We start from the raw sequence: 18,617 nt of genomic DNA on the forward strand, positions 1-18,617 counted from the left end.
ATTATTGATATTATTAGTATTATTATTATTCCCAGTCTGCTGTAAGCGAGCAAAGTAATGGTTAGAGAGCAAATCTAATGCTGATCTAATTTTGGATGTGGCCTGAAATTAAATTCCGATTGCAGCCTCGCAAAATTATTTTGTTCCCAGGGTGCAAAAGTAACCTGCATCACATTGGGCCCGACACCGGCGGTCAGGAGGAACCCGCAGCGGCTGCTCCCTCTGTTTGCTGTCCGCTGTTGTTTGTGGCACATATCGGGTCACAGTATTTGCAGCTCTGATAAAGAAAAGGACAGGGCCGACACAAAGCCAATACACACACACACACACACACACACACACACACACACACACACACAGTCATGCACACTTAAATACTGTACATCCCGAAGTGTGAATGTCAAGTACAGAAACACCCTCTGACAACTTCATCCACTGAGTCAAAAGTAACTTGTAGCCAACTTCCTGTTGAATGATGCAGAGAGCCAATCAGAGCAGTGGATAACGAAGAGCATTAAAAATAACCTCTCTGTGTTTTTGTTATTTCAGATCATCAAAAGCTGGAGAGAGAGGCGAGGATTTGTCGTTTACTAAAGCACCCCAACATCGGTGAGCTGCGAGTCCTCGGTCTTAGCACAAGCACAAGCACACACTCATACACACTCCCACACACACACACACACACACAAACAGACACACGCATGTTTCAGGTCTCTGGTGAATCATGCTCCAGCTATTCATCTTCGAGACACAGTTATGAGGGAACCAAGTGTTTGTGTGTGTGTGTGTGTGTGTGTGTACAAAGGTATATAAAGATGATGTATCTCAGCTGAATCATCAGAAATCCCTCCCCCTAAACGACTGACCCTTTACACTCTTTCCTCCTCATCACACATCTGGTAGAACCCTTCTCTCCTCTTTTGTCAGCTCTGCACTGGAGCTGCCATCTAGTTTCCCCAGATAACTTCTGCTTGTATAAAGTCTGAGTACAGCATTTGAAATGTATACAAAACTGGCACATATTAAATAAGATAAAGCCACATTTGAAAACTTAAAATAAAATTCAGGAAACTGGTAATACAAAAAATACTTAAGTAATCACCATGGGAAGTGTCATGGTGATATCGATCTATTAGTTTCAACCTTTACATATTCACGTGTAGTGTCAGCTCTAAAATAGAAAGAAATAGAGAAAAAGGCGTTATGTGATATATTGGAGGTGCGACAAAGAAATGATGAAGGATAATTCTCAAGTCTTAAGAACCAAAGGCTTTGAGGGCACTAATTACTGTGTATGTTAATACCATGGTTTAAAACAGCACATCTGCAAGGACCAAAGTGTCCATATGCCAGTACACATATTTATTTTCTTTCTTTAAATCTCTAAACGTTTCAGTGGATCCAAACATCTCACTGTGTTTAAATCCAATAGTTAACCAGCCGTAAACACAAGATTTCAATCGATATACCTTTATAATACATGCTGAGCAGATGCTCGCTCAGATGTCAAAACAATGATGCACAAATCATTAAAATATGTCCCTGCTCTAAATGGCACCAGGCTAACGGCGTGAGTTCAGGTTTGTTCCTGCTGTTTGCTTTTAGAAACCAAACTCATATAGCTCGCATATAGCTGAGGCTTTGCAGTCTGATTTACACTCCTTTGCACATAACTACTGTAACTCAGCACAGCAGCACGAAGGAAAGTGTCAATAATGAGTGACGGCAGTATTTGTGTTGAGGTATTGACTGCTTTCTGTTTCGTTTGGCTGTTTCCTCCGTCTCTTTACTGTTTTATGCCCTGTGTTTGTGTTAAATCTCTTCAACAGTACGACTCCATGAAAGCATATCAGAAGAGGGTTTCCACTATCTGGTGTTTGATCTGTAAGTAGCAGAATAAAAATAACTGTATTTATGGTGATATGTTACTTAAAATCTTCCCGCCTTATGTCATGATTCTAAAGTATTTTGATGAAGGGTTGAGTAAGATGTGTGAATCATATTTCATATTAGCCAAACCATAGCCTACCTCTTATTTACTCCTCAGCAAGATACAAACAATGAACTGATTTATCTTTATAGATCATTTCTTTTCCCAAGAATAGACGCACGACAGAATTTTTTTTTTTGGGCCAAGACCCATTTGGAAAACCCTACTGTTTTGTCACTTGGTTAGCTAACGTCACAAACCAACAGCTCCCTGTTGTAAGAAAAATTGCATTCATCTCTGTTACATCTAGGCTATGGTACTTAACTAGAGCAGGTGTTATAGGCTCCTGGCCTATATCCACTCCTTATGTGTGTGTATGTGTGTGCTGGATAAGCCTATGGGTGTGTGTATGTGTGTAGAAAGCCCTTGTAAGATATGCGCACATGTAATAACTTTATGATGTGTGTGTGTGGATGCAACGAAAGTATTGTTCGATACAGTGTGACGTGCACAATCTCTGTTTCTCCCCAGGGTGACAGGAGGAGAGCTGTTTGAAGACATTGTAGCTAGGGAGTACTACAGTGAGGCTGACGCAAGGTAACACGCACACACACACACATTCACGCACACTCACGCACATGCACACACACCTACACGTACACACGCACACACACACACATTGGGTGTGCGCTATATTTGTGTGTTTCACATATGGTCCTCTCGGAGGGTGTGATACCAGTGGCGGCTGGTGAAATTGGGGGGGGGGGGCGCAATTGGGCGACGCGGTTTAAATAGCACTCAACAATGAGAAGAAAAGAGGTTTTGAGTAGAATATTGTAAAAAACAAAGCTTTATTTCAAGAACACAGCGTGCTCAACACTGTCCAATAACAACTATCAACACACTGTAACTTTGGGCATGAGAGGTTCAGAGCAGCTTTAAGGAACATTGGGTTGGGTTTCAGAGGTTTGCAAAATAAAAGAGTTTCACCCTCACATGAAAGAGGTTCAGAGCAGAATAGAGTCAGAAAGAGATCACATGTTACATTGGGTGTTTGACAGAGTAGACCCACTACTGTAAAGACAAGTAGCCTCCTCTCTTTAAAGTTGGCAAACGTCTCAATAACTCTCTGGTTAAAGTCAATCATGTCTGTAACCAGCCTGTTTCCATTATTCTTGAGGGAATGTGTCTGTTTTTCAGAACTTCTTCGTTGTGTTTTCGATGCCAGTTCGGTCTCCTTCTGCTGCTCTTCTAACAGGGTTAGCTTCAGGCTGTTAGTGAGTTAGCTTCATGCTGTTAGCTAGATAACTGTGGCAAGATTTGTGCTTCTTACACTTGTCTGAAGCTCTTTAGATCCCTCTCCCCGTTGTAGTCCTGAGAGTTTCAGTCCCAGGACTTTGGAACAACAGACAGGGGAAACTAAACAGCGCATTACTCACTGAGCCTCCAGCTAACAGCTCCGGTTAGCAACCTGCTCGCATAGCTCCGTGGAGCTCTCTGGCTGAGGGAACGATACCGGTCTCTGATTGGCCGAATAGTCCAACCACGTGAAATAAGAAACGATGTGATTGGCCAGGGCGCACATTTTTGCGTCCCAAGATTCACGTTTCATCCGCCAATGAGAAGCCGTCCTTGCCGAAACGACTGTGAAATGTTTGCTCGCTGCCGCCCCGAAAATGGGGCGGGGCTTCTCTCAGTGAGGATGAGTGGCGATATATTATTTATGTCACATTTAACTTAAGTGGTTGTTGACAGGCTGACGGTCTCCCACACACATTTAGCACGTCAACACGGTATATTTACTCTTTAAATGATTTGGTATATAATGTTTTTTGACAGTATATATTATATTTTTTTCTTCTTCTTTTTTTTTCATCTCAAAATTTTAAGAGGGGCGGCGCCCTAGCGCCCCCTATGGACGCACCGCCACTGTGTGATACAGCTGCCTTGTCTCCAAAGCATCTCTCACAGTTAATTATAATAGTGATTCACGACATATAGCTGGTGGTATTCATCATACGCAGCCTTACACTGTCAGCGTTGTATTGAATTACTTCTTCCTCCTCAGAGAGAGTTTCTTGCCACATACACTGTATTGTTTTGGTTTGTCTATAATATATGGTGTCATACAAATAAATCTTGTGGAAAATATCTTACCTTTACAGGACTTAATGTCACCCGTCAAGACAGTAGCATCAAGCCTAATGAGAGGGTCATGTGGTACATTGTCTCTTCTCTCCCCCCTTCAATTAATTTCCCTTGTCTTCTCCTCTCTCCTCTCTTTCTTTCCTTTCCGCCCTCTCACCATCCTGTGCCTGTTCACTGCTCAGCCACTGCATACAGCAGATCCTGGAGAGTGTCCACCACTGCCACGTGAATGGGATCGTCCACAGGGATCTGAAGGTTTGTATGACCGCGGCCCGTGTTCAGTCCCCTCTGTGCGGCAGACGGCAACATTCAGAGAAAAGGCCCGGCGACTCTCCTCGCAGTCCTCGTGCTTCCACCTTTTATTCCGTTCTGTTTGACCACATAAAACCCAAATCGACGATTGTCTTCTCAATGTGAGAGAAAAAATATGGTCATGGAGATTTCTTTTATTTGTTACATTATTCCGCTCTTCCTTCGCGAAGCCCTAAAAATCTTTGAACAATTATTAGAATCTGACCTTGACCACAGTTATAAAATTGGCATTAAAGATCCAGATTGAAACATACCAAAGTGCATAGGCGGAGGAGACTTGGCTCCAACATTGTTCCAGTGAAATCGTGTTGAGTGGAAGCTCTGAGCTTAATTACCCGTCCCTGCCAATGTCAGGACCGAGGATCCTCCTCCAACACTTCCCCTGATGGCACAGAGCACTCGCTGGCATCTTGGCGCTATGGCGACGGGGAAAAGGAGCAATCACCACGCCAGAACCTGAGGAGTGATCACTATTTGCATAATTATGTACAAATTATGTTGAGATGTCAAAGATTTCCAACGTCATGAATATTCCAATTATTGTCTGTCTTCTCATAACTTTTCATCTTTAAAAAAAATATATGTGGAGGCGAAAGAGTGTCGTGAATTTGTTCAACGGTTGAACGTGTAACTGTGCCGATGAGAAACATTGGCTGGAGCAGATATTACAGTAATAGAGCAGATATCCTTTTCTGAGGGGATGCACTTTTTCTGATGCTTCATAATCAGGAAGATTTATTCATCACTCTGGAGATGATTACATTGATGTTGTTGTCCAGCTGTCAGTTACTTTGCTGTTGAGTGTGTCTGCCACAAAGTGACTGCTCACAGGCCGTCTGCATTGAGGCTCTAAATGTGAAGAAATGTTTTATTCATTTGAGCACACTGTCTAACTGACCTCAGGTCAGCAAAGACCTTTCTGCACCTGTGTGTGTGTATGTATGCGTGTGTGTGTGTGTTTGGGACTGTGTGTGCACATGTGCTTGCTGGGGGGGCTTGCATATTTTCGTGTATTGTGCTAAACTGTGTCAGTGTGCGGCGTGCGTTTTTGTCTCTACCCACTTGTTTTACACCCCCCCCCCCCCCCGTATCCTGTGTCCTTCTCCCCGCTGCGTGCACTTCGCTTCGTTTCCACTCATGGATTTTAACAGTGGATTGGTTGCCATTGAGGACGAGCTCATGGCGTCCACAACCAATGAACTCTCTCAAAATCCATAAGCGAGGGGAGCAAGTCCACAGCTCCGGCTTGGGAAAAGGGTTCCCTTTGTCACGTAGAGATTTGGTCCCGTGCACATTTGTGTGTCTCTCTGTCATTTGTGTGGCAGAAAGCGAGTTGCCTCAGACACTGAGTTAAGAGCAGTTTAGCATTGTTGACCCCTAATAGCTTGGATTAGGATTTGGTCTGGCTAACCTGGTTTTAGATCTGTTTCTGTGGGCGGCTTGTTCCCAGAGCGCGTGACCTCTCACCTCTAACCTGTTTGACTCCGCCCCCCTCAGCCTGAGAACCTTCTATTGGCCAGTAAGCTGAAGGGGGCGGCGGTCAAGTTGGCTGACTTTGGGCTGGCTATCGAGGTGCAGGGGGACCAGCAGGCATGGTTTGGTGAGTATTCATCCATCCATTTTTTCAACCTTAATCAGTTTGGTAAATTAAGCAACCGGCCAATCAGTCGATCAATCAATCAATCAATCAATCAATCACACTTTTAGTTGGTCGAGAAGCATCCTCGTCACTGAATCGCCCACTCCTCCCTCCCATTCCACATTCCTTCCCTCCATATCACTCCTCCAGGTTTCGCCGGCACCCCGGGCTACCTGTCTCCAGAGGTCCTGAGGAAAGACCCGTATGGGAAGCCAGTTGACATGTGGGCCTGTGGTAAATACCTTCAAAATAAATCCTCCCACTGCAAACTGTTTCAATTAACTTGAGCTACAGCCTGAATATGAGTGTTGTTTCAAGTGTTTAATAGTCGTGAATAATATATATTTTGTTATCAGTATCTATCATGTTCGTATGTTGGTCTTTTCTGTGAACGTGCTGACCTGACCATGTCTCCTCCCTGCAGGTGTGATTTTATACATCCTGCTGGTGGGCTACCCTCCCTTCTGGGATGAAGACCAGCACCGCCTCTACCAACAAATCAAGGCTGGGGCCTATGATGTAAGTACATGAATGAACTTAGTGTGAAGCCCGACTCTAAAATCTGTTGTCGAACTGATGTTAACAGGCAATTTAGGATGTTTTGTCATGTTGACATCACTGAAAAACTTAGTTTAGTAGTTACTGATTAAAAAACCCTTTTAAAGCAAGAGCAGGAGGACAGCTCATCGTTACTTGGTCAACGTTCAATGTGATGTCACCACATGTCATCATATGATATGATATGATATATACCTTTATTCGTCCCACAGTGGGGAAATTTCAAAAATCACAGCAGCGGTGCACATCAGAGCATTAATAAAGATAATAATAAAACACAAAACTAAATACAAAAAAAACTAACAACTAAATACTAATACTAATACTAAATATACAAGGGGAAAACAAAGTAAAGTGCTGAGTAAAGTAAAGTGTTGAGTTTGCCAGGATCTCCAGCGATCTACTGCAGTTTGTTGTGCAAAAAATAAAGTTGCATTAATTAAATTATTCAAATTAGTTTTAATAATATACCCAAGAAGATTATCCACCAAATAAATCATCGCAAAAATAAATCCTGTCACAAAATCACAAGGCAGTGGCATTTTTAAACTGTTATCCATGATTTTGCCATGTGCGGTTTCAAATCCCAAATGTTTCCACACATTGATCCTCGGCTGGTTCGTTGTATTGTTATTACTTATTATTTAGGGTGGTTCGCTCGTTTCCTCTGCTGTGAATTTGGAAAATAGAATTCTCACCCGAACCAATTGTAAAAGGAACATAATCCTCTTTGTGTACCTTGCTGACAAAATCACACATTAACCATATTTGTCACCAAAACAATTAACAAAATAAAAACACTCTCTATTGCGAGTTGTTTCTCTCATTTTCTGTACCTTCACTTATGTTTTTCACATTTTCTTTTCCATTCCTCTTCTCCTTCTGATCTGATGATGCATATCTTGTCCCTATTAGTTTTGCTCGTTTCAATTCAGTTTATTTGTATAGCCCAATTTCACAAATTACAAATTTGTCTCGGAGTGCTTTACAATCTGTACACATAGACATCCCTGCGTTTGACAGTCTTTCTGGTTTTCCTGACAGTTCCCGTCCCCCGAGTGGGACACTGTAACTCCTGACGCCAAAGACCTGATCAACAAGATGCTGACCATCAACCCCAATAAACGCATCACTGCCACCGAGGCCCTCAAACATCCCTGGATCTGCGTATGTGTCACACACACACACACACACACACACACACACACACACACACACACACACACACATAATCAAGCAGACATTCAGAAACTCACACGTAACACACATACAGACAGGAGACTCAAATAAAGACACGCACACTGATGCCATCAGATCCACGCTGCATACATTCGTCCCATCCATTATTTCCATTCTCCCCTAATCCTCTCATCCTCTCTGATCCTCCTACAGCAACGGTCCACTGTAGCCTCCATGATGCACAGGCAGGAGACGGTGGAGTGCCTGAAGAAATTCAACGCCAGGAGGAAACTCAAGGTGAGACGTCTGGCAATGCTTTGCGGTTCTATTCATGCAAGAACGATCCATCCGGCCTCCTCTCCTTCCCCACTCTGGACTTTGCACGCTGGATATGATGACTTTGTTCTCTAAAAACCTTCAAGTTGCCCTTTTGATGTGCTCCTCGTTCTCGCCTTGACCTTATAATCAATCTTTCTATTTATGTATCTTCCTTCCTTTCTCCCTTTTCCTCCTTCCTTCATCATTACTTCCCCTCCTTCCCTGAACTGCAGGGAGCCATTTTGACCACTTTGCTTGTCACAAGAAACTTCTCAGGTATGTTTCTCTCAGCCAGGTGTCCAAGACCACCTGGGTTACCCAAACATATCTTCTGAACAAAAAGCATTCATGTTAAAAACAAACAAAGAGGAGGCTGTAAATACTTCTCCGGCCTCCAATATTGGTGGTGTGGTGAGTTATGCTCTGAAAAATGCATCTTCTCGTCATGAGGAAAAGAGATCTGAGGCACTACAAAGAAAAAGGTGCAATCAATCTTCAACTTTTCTATAGAATAGAGGCCTTTTGAACATTTTGACTGCCTTCGGTCTGTTTTTCTGCAGAAGAAAAGCAAACAGAGCAATCTGTCTTCATCTCTCCGGCTGTTGATCTTTCGCTTTATCTCGATGTTGTGCTCTGCCATACCTTTCTGCATGCACTTTTTACCTATCTCTTATTTTGTCACGCTCTTACTAGCCTGCTTTCTCTCTTCATTCTACAGTAAATGCATCAGCGCATTTGTGACTCTTTTTATTCATCATTCTCTTCCTTTTTCAAATTCCTTTCCTTCTTTTGTTTGGATTTTGGTTTCCGTGTGAGGTAAGATTTTCTTTTGGAATGACAGGGAAATATGCCGGGGTAAATTGTTGTGTGATGTATTAGGCCTCACATACACCAATAAGAGCTAATTGCATATGCATGAAGAGGTGTTTTTCTTTTTAAAGAGAAGAAAACTGTTAAGATGAGATAATAATTCAATGTAGACAAGGATACAGCATGCATTTTGAAATGCAATCCACTGTGTTTGGATTATTTAAATACATGAGAAATACAGTGACGAGTGGCAGGATTGTGTGCGTTGGTGTGTGTGTGCTAGTTGTTAAGAGCATGTGTGTAAATGTCAATTTAAGAATGCTGTTTGGGTCTGATAGATAGATTACCCCTTTCATTACTTGCTAAATACACACCCGATCAACTGCCCACCCTTCACATGACAATCAGTGTGTGGTAAGAGAAAAGCCTCGCATAAATGAAGATGCCACTCAGCATCTGTTGCATTGCATTATGGATCTTGCGGCTGGATTTTGCACCTGGAGTTTGAAGATAAGCGCAGCTGACTGATCTGCCTGCTCGCATGTTAGCGTAGCCGCAGGAGTCCGTTGGAGATCCCTCAAGCTGAAGTCCTGTCTCTCTCTGTCCCTCCACAGCAGCCAAGTGTTTGCTCAACAAGAAGGCGGACGCCGTGAAGGTGAGTCGCTTTGACCCAAGACAGAAAAAAGTGCTTTGTTACTTGCATTGGTTTGCTGGAACGTTTCGGTGTCTGAGGGAACCTTCTGGATGATTATTATGCACTGTGACCTCACCAATATCATCATTCAGGGACACCTGGCACACCCAGCAGCGGGCAACGGTGGTCATTTCTTAGCTTGATCCCACAATAGATGGTCATACCAGCACATATCTGCATTCCTATAGAAGTTTAAATTAGGCAGATGGTCTGTTGGTACAATTTTGTATTTTATTAATGGTCAGTTATTAAACAAGTGTTTTCTTAACCCATCAGACCGGATGTGTAGTGTAGTTACTAAGAGCCTCCTTTGTGCTTTGCTACGTGTGACACTTTAGAATTCAATCAAAACGGTCTACCTATTCAAACATTTAGTTCTTTAGAAACATGAGGAGTTCCCCTCTAACTGCTTTCTGACAGTTGTTCCCTAACCTTCAGGACAGCCTAAAGTTGTACTGAGTTCTTTCCTCAACACATTTACCTCCCTGACTAAGTGCACTCCATAAAACCCACAGATCGTAGAGATGGCTCGGTTGGGAACAGCGTAACTGTCAGGTCCTTGTGACGGGGTGAGGCTCAGGCGCAGAGAGACAGGCTGGACGCAATATAAATAACAAAAAGCACTCTTTAATGAGGCAAAACAGTTGCAAAATAAACAAGGTGCAAAAGGGGCAGGCAGAGGATCGTCGGTCAGGGCAGGCAGGGTCGAAGCAGGCAGGATCAGGAACACAGACAGGACGACGGGAAAAGGACACGGAACTAGAGACGACAATCCGACAGCAGACAAGGGAAAGACTGACACAATATATAGGGCGTAAACAGGTGTACGACATCAGACAGTAACGAGACAAGAGTGGCTGAGGGCAGGTGCAGGGAATTAAACAATTAAGACAGAGAAGACACAGAGGAGACACAGAACACAGGAGAAACAGAACAGGGTGTTACAGTAACGTCTCAGTTACATCACACCAGTTGAGATGATCTCTTTGGAGGGGACCTTAGACAGAATGTGTGTGTATGTGTGTGTGTGTGTGTGAGAGAGCACAAATGTGCTGTCTGAAAAGTGTGCGCCTGTGTCATGTCCCATTTACACTGCCCCCTGCAGGTCAACAACAAAGCCAACACAGTGACCAGCCCCAAAGAAACTGGCCCTGTCCCGGCACTGGTATAAACACAGCACTTCTCTCACACCTGCACCTTCATCCTCCAAAAAGATAAAAGCCTCTCCAAACCTCCTCATCCCACAACCCCCCACCCCCCACCCCACCCCCAGGAGGTACAGGTTCACCCCCGACACATCGGCTCAGATCACGTCCCGTTTGATCTTAGCCGCGCTGCGTGGCATTTAAAGTCTTAGAATAGGCACGGGTGAAACGGATGACTCGCTCGACGTCCGGCTATCATCGTGACATAGCGTGTCAAAGCTTTTTGTGGCATATCCCGGCTCCCAAGCATATCCGATGAAAAAATATAAAATATTCATAATTCATTCAGATTTTTGCGCAGCATGCATAATAGGGCATGCAGAGCTCGGGACAGTGTCTTGATCTGTACGTCGTTCATGCTGCTGAATCAATAAGCCTTCATGCACACGTTTGGATTTGACTCGTGTAGTTTTAAATCTGTAGTTAAGGGCAACCTCTACGCCACCCCCCTCCCCCCGATCTCTCTCCTCCATCTTTACCCACCTCCACCATGCATACTGCTATCATGTTTTGAACTGTAACGCTATCATTTCTGTTCGTAAGCGTAGCACGGATGTGTTACGCAGGTCTGGTCTGCTTGTGCATGGCTGGAGTGAGAGGATGTCGCCTCCTTAGGCTCATTATGATGCCCCCCCCCCCCCCCACCCTCACAAGTGATTTGGCTGCCGCTCATTGGCTTGCGCACAGTGTCTGCTGACTATCTGTCTGCGTCAGGCCACATGACTGTGGCTCCCCCCCATTTTATGTCGAGACGATTACGCATGAACACAGGCACATGGCATCTCTCTCTTTCGCCTTTTCTCTCTCTATCCCTCTCCGTCATCATGTACACACAGACCCCCCACACACACACACACACACAGATAGATGACGGCTGGTGATGTTATAATCTAATGTAATCAGGGTAAGTGATTAGAAGGACTCATCTGGTCACCAGGATCGATTCCACCTCAGCCCAGACGTCTGACTGGCCAGACGGAGGAGAGAGGGGTTGTGTGTGTGTGTGTGTGTGTGGGGGGGGGGGGTTAATTGGAGATTTATTTTATCAGATGCATTATGATGGATTGACGTCAAGATACATCAATATAGATAAATATAGATAACAAAGAGAGATAGATAGAGAGATAGATAGATAGATAGAGAGATGGTTAAATAGATAAATAGAGAGATAGATCGATGTGACCTTGAGAGATAGATAGAGAGATAGGGAGATAGAGAGATGGATGAATAGATAGAGAGAGAGATACATGGATAAATAGATAAATGAATAGAGAGATAGATAGAGAGATAGATGGATGGATAAATAAATATATACATAGATAGATATATAGATATAGCGATGATGGATGGACAGATAGATAAATATATATATATAAATAGAGAGAGAGAGAAATGGATGGATAGATAGATCGGGTAAGAGCCATATACAGACAGATTCTGTAAATTCACACAAATACATTTCTTTGAACATTTTCTGTGCCATCATACCTTGTCTGTCCTTCTATCATTATTTCTTCCCACAAGTTCTCTGTCATTTGTTCTCTTTAGGAGCCACAGACAACTGTGATCCACAACCCTGTAGATGGAAATAAGGTATTGCAATTCATAATCATGGTCATTGTTGCTTGTTTTTAATGAGAGATGTTTGCTACTGTACAAAGCCTTTCCATTTTCCAATATTAATAATGAGAATAGTGTATCCTTCCACCAACTGTCAATCCTGGTGGCCTATAGGTTTAACCCTGTAATCTGGTTTAAATCCAGTCGGGGACTTTAGTTGCATGTGGTCTCTTCTTTCTCACCTCCAGTTTCCTGTCAGCATTGTACTCATAAAAGAAAAGAAAAAATGCCCCGAAAATACTAAATTCATAGCAAAATCTGAGTTTGCAGGAGCATTGGAAGTGTTTCATTTCAACACTCATTGATATTACAAACATAAATTGTCCTTTAACCTTTAAAAATACAAACTGTTGTCGTTCTTTGTCAGGAGTCCATTGAGAGCGCCAACACCACCATTGAGGACGAGGACGTAAAAGGTAGGGAAACTTGTGTGACAATCTACTCCCAGTAGATAATCGCCCCCCACCACACACACACCACACCACCCTATCCCATTCCGACTGTCCGCTCTCGTTTTTTTCACTGCGGCCGCAACCCTCGTTTAGGCTGTCAGCGCCTCTCGCAAAAAGAAAAAGCCCTGTTCTTTTTCTGTCCTTTCCTTCCTCACATCCTCAAGTTTCAGCCATCTTTATTAGTCTGATTAAAAAACAAAATTTTTCATGTTATTCTTTTTAATGTTCTTTTTTTTACACTTGTTCTCTTCCCCTTCTCATGGTTGGTTGAAAATGTCAATGTTTGACATAATTCCTCGCCTGCCTTTTTGCCCCTCTACCTCCCCCCACCCACCCACACACACACACACACACACACAAACATACACACACACACAAACATACACACACACACATTTGTGTTACATCCCCAACCCAATTACACACCCGCCCGTGCATCCGCTGACAGCCCGTCGTCTAGGCAGCTTAGTGAGCGGTATCTTGAGCCGTTCCTCACAGATGTCTGACTCGAGACTGACTCCCACCTCCTCAGTTCATAGTAAGTCCCTCCGCTGTGTGTGTGTGGGGGGGGGGGAGCCCTGTTTTTGTTCCCCTCCCTTGCCCATCACTGTCGTCACTGGAGGAAAAGTGATCTCTCGATGTAAAGTGTCTCAAATCCCGTGTTTCCGAGGCTTCCCTGTAGATTGAGTGGGTGTTTGATACAGTCCATGTTTGGAGATTGTTCTTCCTCACCGAGCATCCCTTCTCCACTCATATAATAAAAAAAAAGAACAACCACTGTTTTTTATCCTTTTATTATTCTGCTTCCCTCCATCAAATTTATTCCTTCGTATTTGAATTGGACTTTGATGCTCTCCTGCTGTGTATTCGTGTCTCGTAGACACAGATGCTCTTCTGACACGCACACACACACACACACACAAGGTATCTTTTTGTTTTGCGCAAATTAAGTGGATTCTTTTTGTAATATCCCCCAGCCTGCACCAATAACCATAAAGGTAACCGTCAACATTACTTCGTTGAAACTGCTTTTGTAGCAAATATTTGCATTGGTTTTGTTTCCATTCACTCTGAGCTTTGTCAGGTGAAAGGAATCGTGTCGTCTTACATTTTGCTGCCTGATGTATCACTATTAGCCATGGGAGGCTTTCTGGTCGTTTTGATTCTCAGATATGAAAGAACAAACATTTTGTGAAACTTGAGCGCCTTCCATTGCTAACAACTCTGAAATCCTGCAGCCTAGAACCCATTAGAAGCCGAATTGATCGTATCTGCGCTTTGCCTGTGACCTCCATTTGCGTCGCTGATGATGTTCTGTGTTCTTGTGTTGCAGCTCGCAAACAGGAGATCATCAAAGTTACCGAGCAGCTGATCGAGTCTATCAACAATGGAGACTTTGATACCTACGCGTAAGTTTCCTCCTCTCTGCATTCGCACCGCAACGTTTAAATGGGATTTTCTGACGTCATTTGCTAATTCTGTATTCTCCTTTATTTTTTATTTCTTTTGGTGTAACAGGAAGATTTGTGACCCTGGTCTAACTTCCTTTGAGCCCGAGGCCCTGGGCAACCTGGTGGAAGGACACGACTTCCATCGATTCTACTTTGAGAACGGTAAGACGTTATGCGGGACTCGTATGTCCCCTGGAACTCATCTTCCAAAGTTGTATATAATAGTGTAGAGTACCAACAGAGTTCAGAGGGAATTAGTCATGGTGTTTGCTCGCGCTACTGTTGCCCAGAGCAGTTGAGGTTTGTCGGGGGTTGCTCCAAGAGGTGCAAGTCGCCAGCTGGCGCCGCACCCAAGCACGACGCTGAGACCGATAATTTGGCTGGAACTGAACGTGCAGCTTTAGGAAGGGTTCCTTTAGTTCTGCCGGTGCTCGACTAGAATTGCTCAACTTGGCCATTGAGGACGCCGACTCCCATCACGCTCCTTTGTACACGTGAATCCATATTGTACGTATTCGTCCAACCACTTTCTTTTTTGCTCGACGTAGTTAGTTATGATTGAAGGATTAAAATAACATTCACAAATGACGTAGAATCACAACAGCCACAAGACGACCACTGAGCGCACCAAGTTGCTGCAGCACAGATATCAGATGTGGCGTGATCAGCTGCAGCCAATGAGGGCCAAGCGGAGCGTGACGTCACCAATAATACGAGCGGGATGAATTTATTTTGCGCAACACATTTTTACCACCGTTGCAACGCTTTACTCTCATGATTATTTGTGGTTTATTCTCATCATTCGCACCTTAGAGGGGGCGTGGCTTATCTCTGGCTTTACTCCGTGGTCGTGACCCCCTGCCAAACCCCTGAGAGCGACTCACCGAACGCCTGGGGTTCGATCGAACCCAGGTTAAGAAAAACTGTTCTATACAGAAGCCAGCATGTGTACTAAAATCATATTTTATGATTTTAGTACACATGCTTTAGTACCCCCCCCCCCCCGACAATGCAGCATAAAGAGCCAGTAAGCAACCGCTGTGGAGGCCGGTGACAAGCATAGTCATATTTAGAAGATAATGAGATCCCCGGCATAGTGACGGTGGCACTGGGCAGGTCGTTTGTATGTCAGAGAGCGTTTATAGTGCTGAAGTGGGTGTGATCAAAATCGTTTGTTCTATATCGATATTTAGCCCCATCGGTTTACAGTTCATGCTTGCTGGTGCACCACAAGGGCATGGCGGTGCGTGCACTAACCTTGGAGCGAAAAAGAAAATGACTAATGAATGACTGCTATAAATGGCAGAATGTCCTCAGTCCGGGTAAAAATAGTTCAGAAAAACCAGATATGTCCTAGAAACCTCAATCACTTGGCAAGCCTGTACTTGTCCACTGTACAACATCAACACATGGAGACTTTAGCTTCCTCCTGTCATGTCAGTTAGTACAGTGTGAGAAATAATACACACCTGGTGGCAATTGGGGTGTGTGTGTGTGTGTGTGTGTGTGTGTGGAGGGGGGGGGGGGGGGCTCCTTTCCTTTCTAGGGCTCCATTGTTTTGCTGCAGTCTTACAAAGACTCCGTTTTTAGTGACAATGGCTAGTGACAAATACTCTTTTTCAAAGATATTTCCATGGACCCCCAACAAATTGGGGCCCAGTATTTAACCCATCCCTCAAAAGTAAGGTCAGCATTTAGTTTTTGGACAATCATTCAGCTAGACGTTCCAAAAAGTGATGATGTGTTGCTCTGGGACATTGTCTCCCTGTAATCAGCCGTTTTGTCTCCCTTCCAGCTCTGTCCAAAGGGAACAAGCCAGTGCACACCATCCTCTTGAATCCACATGTGCACCTCATTGGGGAAAATGCAGCGTGTGTTGCCTATATTCGACTGACCCAGTACTTGGATACCAGCGGCATGCCCCGCACCATGCAGTCCGAGGAGACCCGTGTGTGGCACCGCCGCGACGGCAAGTGGCAGAACATCCACTTCCACCGTTCGGGCTCGCCCAGCATCCCCTCCCAGTAAGTTAGCAACAGCAAGACACACTCAGGAGGAAGCTCCATTGGAAATCGTGTTTTTCCACGACTTAAAGTGGGTCAAAGTCTCCACCGTGCAAGAGTGTATCAGGTATGCTCCAGGTTGTGGTCAGTACATTGAATCAGCCATCAATTAGTGGTTAAAAAAACATATTAAAACATCCGTTTATGAACTCGGATTTCCATTCGCTTTCTCACTACTTCCAAATCACATGCATTTAGTTGCCAAAATCGTACAATTTAAAAACCCTTCCCTCTCTAACGTCTCGTGCCCGGTCTCGTACGTGCACCAGCAGTGGAGGGAGTGTTTCTCTTGTGTTTAGGCCCTACATGCCCATGCAGGTGGTTTCACAAATTGCAGTTCAATTTAATTACATTTTAATTTGTTGGGCAGAGTTATACCAGGCAGAGGGTGCAAAACTTGAACATTGACCAAATATGAATCATAACGGTTCATAAAGGATGTTCCGCCTTAACATGTGCAACAAGAAGAAGAGAGTGAGCCGGATGTCAGCAAAGCACAGTCCGTACACGCCCACAAAGAACGGAAAAGAGGCATAATTAGACCAAACAATAGAAAGCACACCTGTGGTTTGACAATAGGTGTGAGAGGGATATTCCCAGTGAGTGATACCAGTGAGCCAATGGTATTGTGCTGGGGCCTTTTGATGCTATTAATTAGACCAGTGCTTCCTGCTTTAATGTATGCTCTCTCTCTCTCTCCCTCTCTCTCTCTCTTTTTGCAGTTAACGGAATATCGACATGTGGTCAAAAAAAAATATCTCTAGTTGGACAGCCAACTAGCCAACCCCCATGACTGCCCCCTGACCTTTGACCCAGGGACGTGATGTTGCAGGATACAAGTATTAATACATTTTACTGTTATGGCATTTTATTAATGGACATCATTCGAAATCCACCACCGGGTGGCTGCACACTGTATTTGGACATTATGAACCGAGCATATTGACATTCTTTTGTTTGTTTTTTAAGATGTTTTGGTATGCATTTTAAATATAAAATAGAGATGTTTTAAAATCTACTACTGTAACCTCTCCCAAAAATTAGTTCTTTATTTTTACGTGTATTTATGTGTTTGCAATACGGAAACATTTGGAAGATCAGAATGTTAAAATTTAGCTTGCTTTAGTTCTGGTTGATAAAAAAACAAACATTGAAATTTGATATTCTTGCTATCAGAGGAAATAAGAGTTTACGTAAAATCCAGTTTATGAGCTACATTTATGTTTGCTATGAGCTAAGTCATACTGTTTGAACTGTCAGATTTCAATCTATAATACTAATTAAGTGTAAAGAAAAGCATAGCAGCTTACACTTTGCATCGAGATATGTTTGCCTTTATATCAGTGAAATAAGAAATAAGAGAATGTAGCATATATGTAATATATGAGAATTTAGGACTATTGTGTAGTGCATGGGGGAGGGGGGGAATAATGCAAGTAAGATCATATGAAACTATAATATCTTCTGTTTGATTTGTGAATCACTGACTTGTTTGTTTGCGTTTGTTAATGTTGTGCATCCATCCCGTCCCAGATCTGTCTTATGTCCTCCAGTATCATAGAAGTGTGGCTAAAACCATAACACGGTTATGGTTAACATCCGGCGTAAATATCAAAAACCTCATATCGAAGAGGAGGTAAAATAAACTCCCGATTGCTGAAGCACCCCCCCTTACATTTTGTATAAAAATGAGGAGAAGAAAACACATTTTTCATAATGTTTGTACTTGTATTGTTCGACTGTATGTATAGGGTTTCTGTTATTTTACTCTTCGTCATTTCCAGTGTGTTACTCAGCCAATTGCACAGAGAAGGCGGAGGTGATGAAGACGGCTCAAAGGCACTCTATTCTCCACCTCCAGGTTGGGCCAATAAGTCTGGAAGAGCACTGGACTGAAGAACATTGCAGTCAGAGGAGGATGGTGGGAAAGTGGAATGAGAGTTGGACTGTGATACATGTTGGGATGTCTTCCTGAGGTCCAGTGCTTCTACCGCCGGTGGCCTCCTCGCAGCTGCGGGACAACGCCAGTGTCTTAGCCATCCGTTCCGTTTGCTCTTTCCAATTGGTCGGTCTCTTCTTTTGTAAGGGGAAAATATGGTAAACATCTCTTTTGACGAAACATATGATGTCAATGCGGTACACCACTCCTTATGTGGCGTGCACCTGTTGCCGGCACGGCAATGGATGGCTTAAGATGTTTAAGAAAGAAATAAATCAGCTTAAAGGTGTGATAATGAA

General features: G+C 43.6%; 1 protein-coding gene across 10 annotated transcripts in view; it reads left to right on the top strand.

Annotated features, from left to right (window-relative positions):
* Positions 1–18,617, top strand: part of camk2d2 (calcium/calmodulin-dependent protein kinase (CaM kinase) II delta 2) — a 40,046-nt gene extending 21,429 nt beyond the window's left edge. Inside the window, exons 3-22 of one of the 10 annotated variants that reach the window (XM_056409372.1) lie at positions 550–609; positions 1,830–1,884; positions 2,462–2,527; positions 4,261–4,333; positions 5,888–5,990; positions 6,180–6,263; positions 6,454–6,548; positions 7,632–7,754; positions 7,980–8,063; positions 8,318–8,360; positions 9,509–9,549; positions 10,694–10,753; positions 12,342–12,386; positions 12,781–12,829; positions 13,314–13,403; positions 13,843–13,863; positions 14,199–14,274; positions 14,384–14,478; positions 16,112–16,340; positions 17,102–18,617. In XM_056409372.1, the coding sequence (XP_056265347.1) occupies positions 550–609; positions 1,830–1,884; positions 2,462–2,527; positions 4,261–4,333; positions 5,888–5,990; positions 6,180–6,263; positions 6,454–6,548; positions 7,632–7,754; positions 7,980–8,063; positions 8,318–8,360; positions 9,509–9,549; positions 10,694–10,753; positions 12,342–12,386; positions 12,781–12,829; positions 13,314–13,403; positions 13,843–13,863; positions 14,199–14,274; positions 14,384–14,478; positions 16,112–16,340; positions 17,102–17,105 (1,496 nt within the window). In that variant the 3' untranslated portion in view covers positions 17,106–18,617. Of the gene's footprint in view, positions 1–549; positions 610–1,829; positions 1,885–2,461; positions 2,528–4,260; positions 4,334–5,887; positions 5,991–6,179; positions 6,264–6,453; positions 6,549–7,631; positions 7,755–7,979; positions 8,064–8,317; positions 8,361–9,508; positions 9,550–10,693; positions 10,754–12,341; positions 12,387–12,780; positions 12,830–13,313; positions 13,404–13,842; positions 13,864–14,198; positions 14,275–14,383; positions 14,479–16,111; positions 16,345–17,101 lie in introns of those variants that run through there. The other 9 variants (XM_056409375.1, XM_056409376.1, XM_056409378.1 and 6 more) reach the window with 9 other exon arrangements.

This window comes from Pseudoliparis swirei, chromosome 24 (assembly GCF_029220125.1).
Source record: "Pseudoliparis swirei isolate HS2019 ecotype Mariana Trench chromosome 24, NWPU_hadal_v1, whole genome shotgun sequence".
Taxonomy (NCBI): domain Eukaryota; kingdom Metazoa; phylum Chordata; class Actinopteri; order Perciformes; family Liparidae; genus Pseudoliparis; species Pseudoliparis swirei.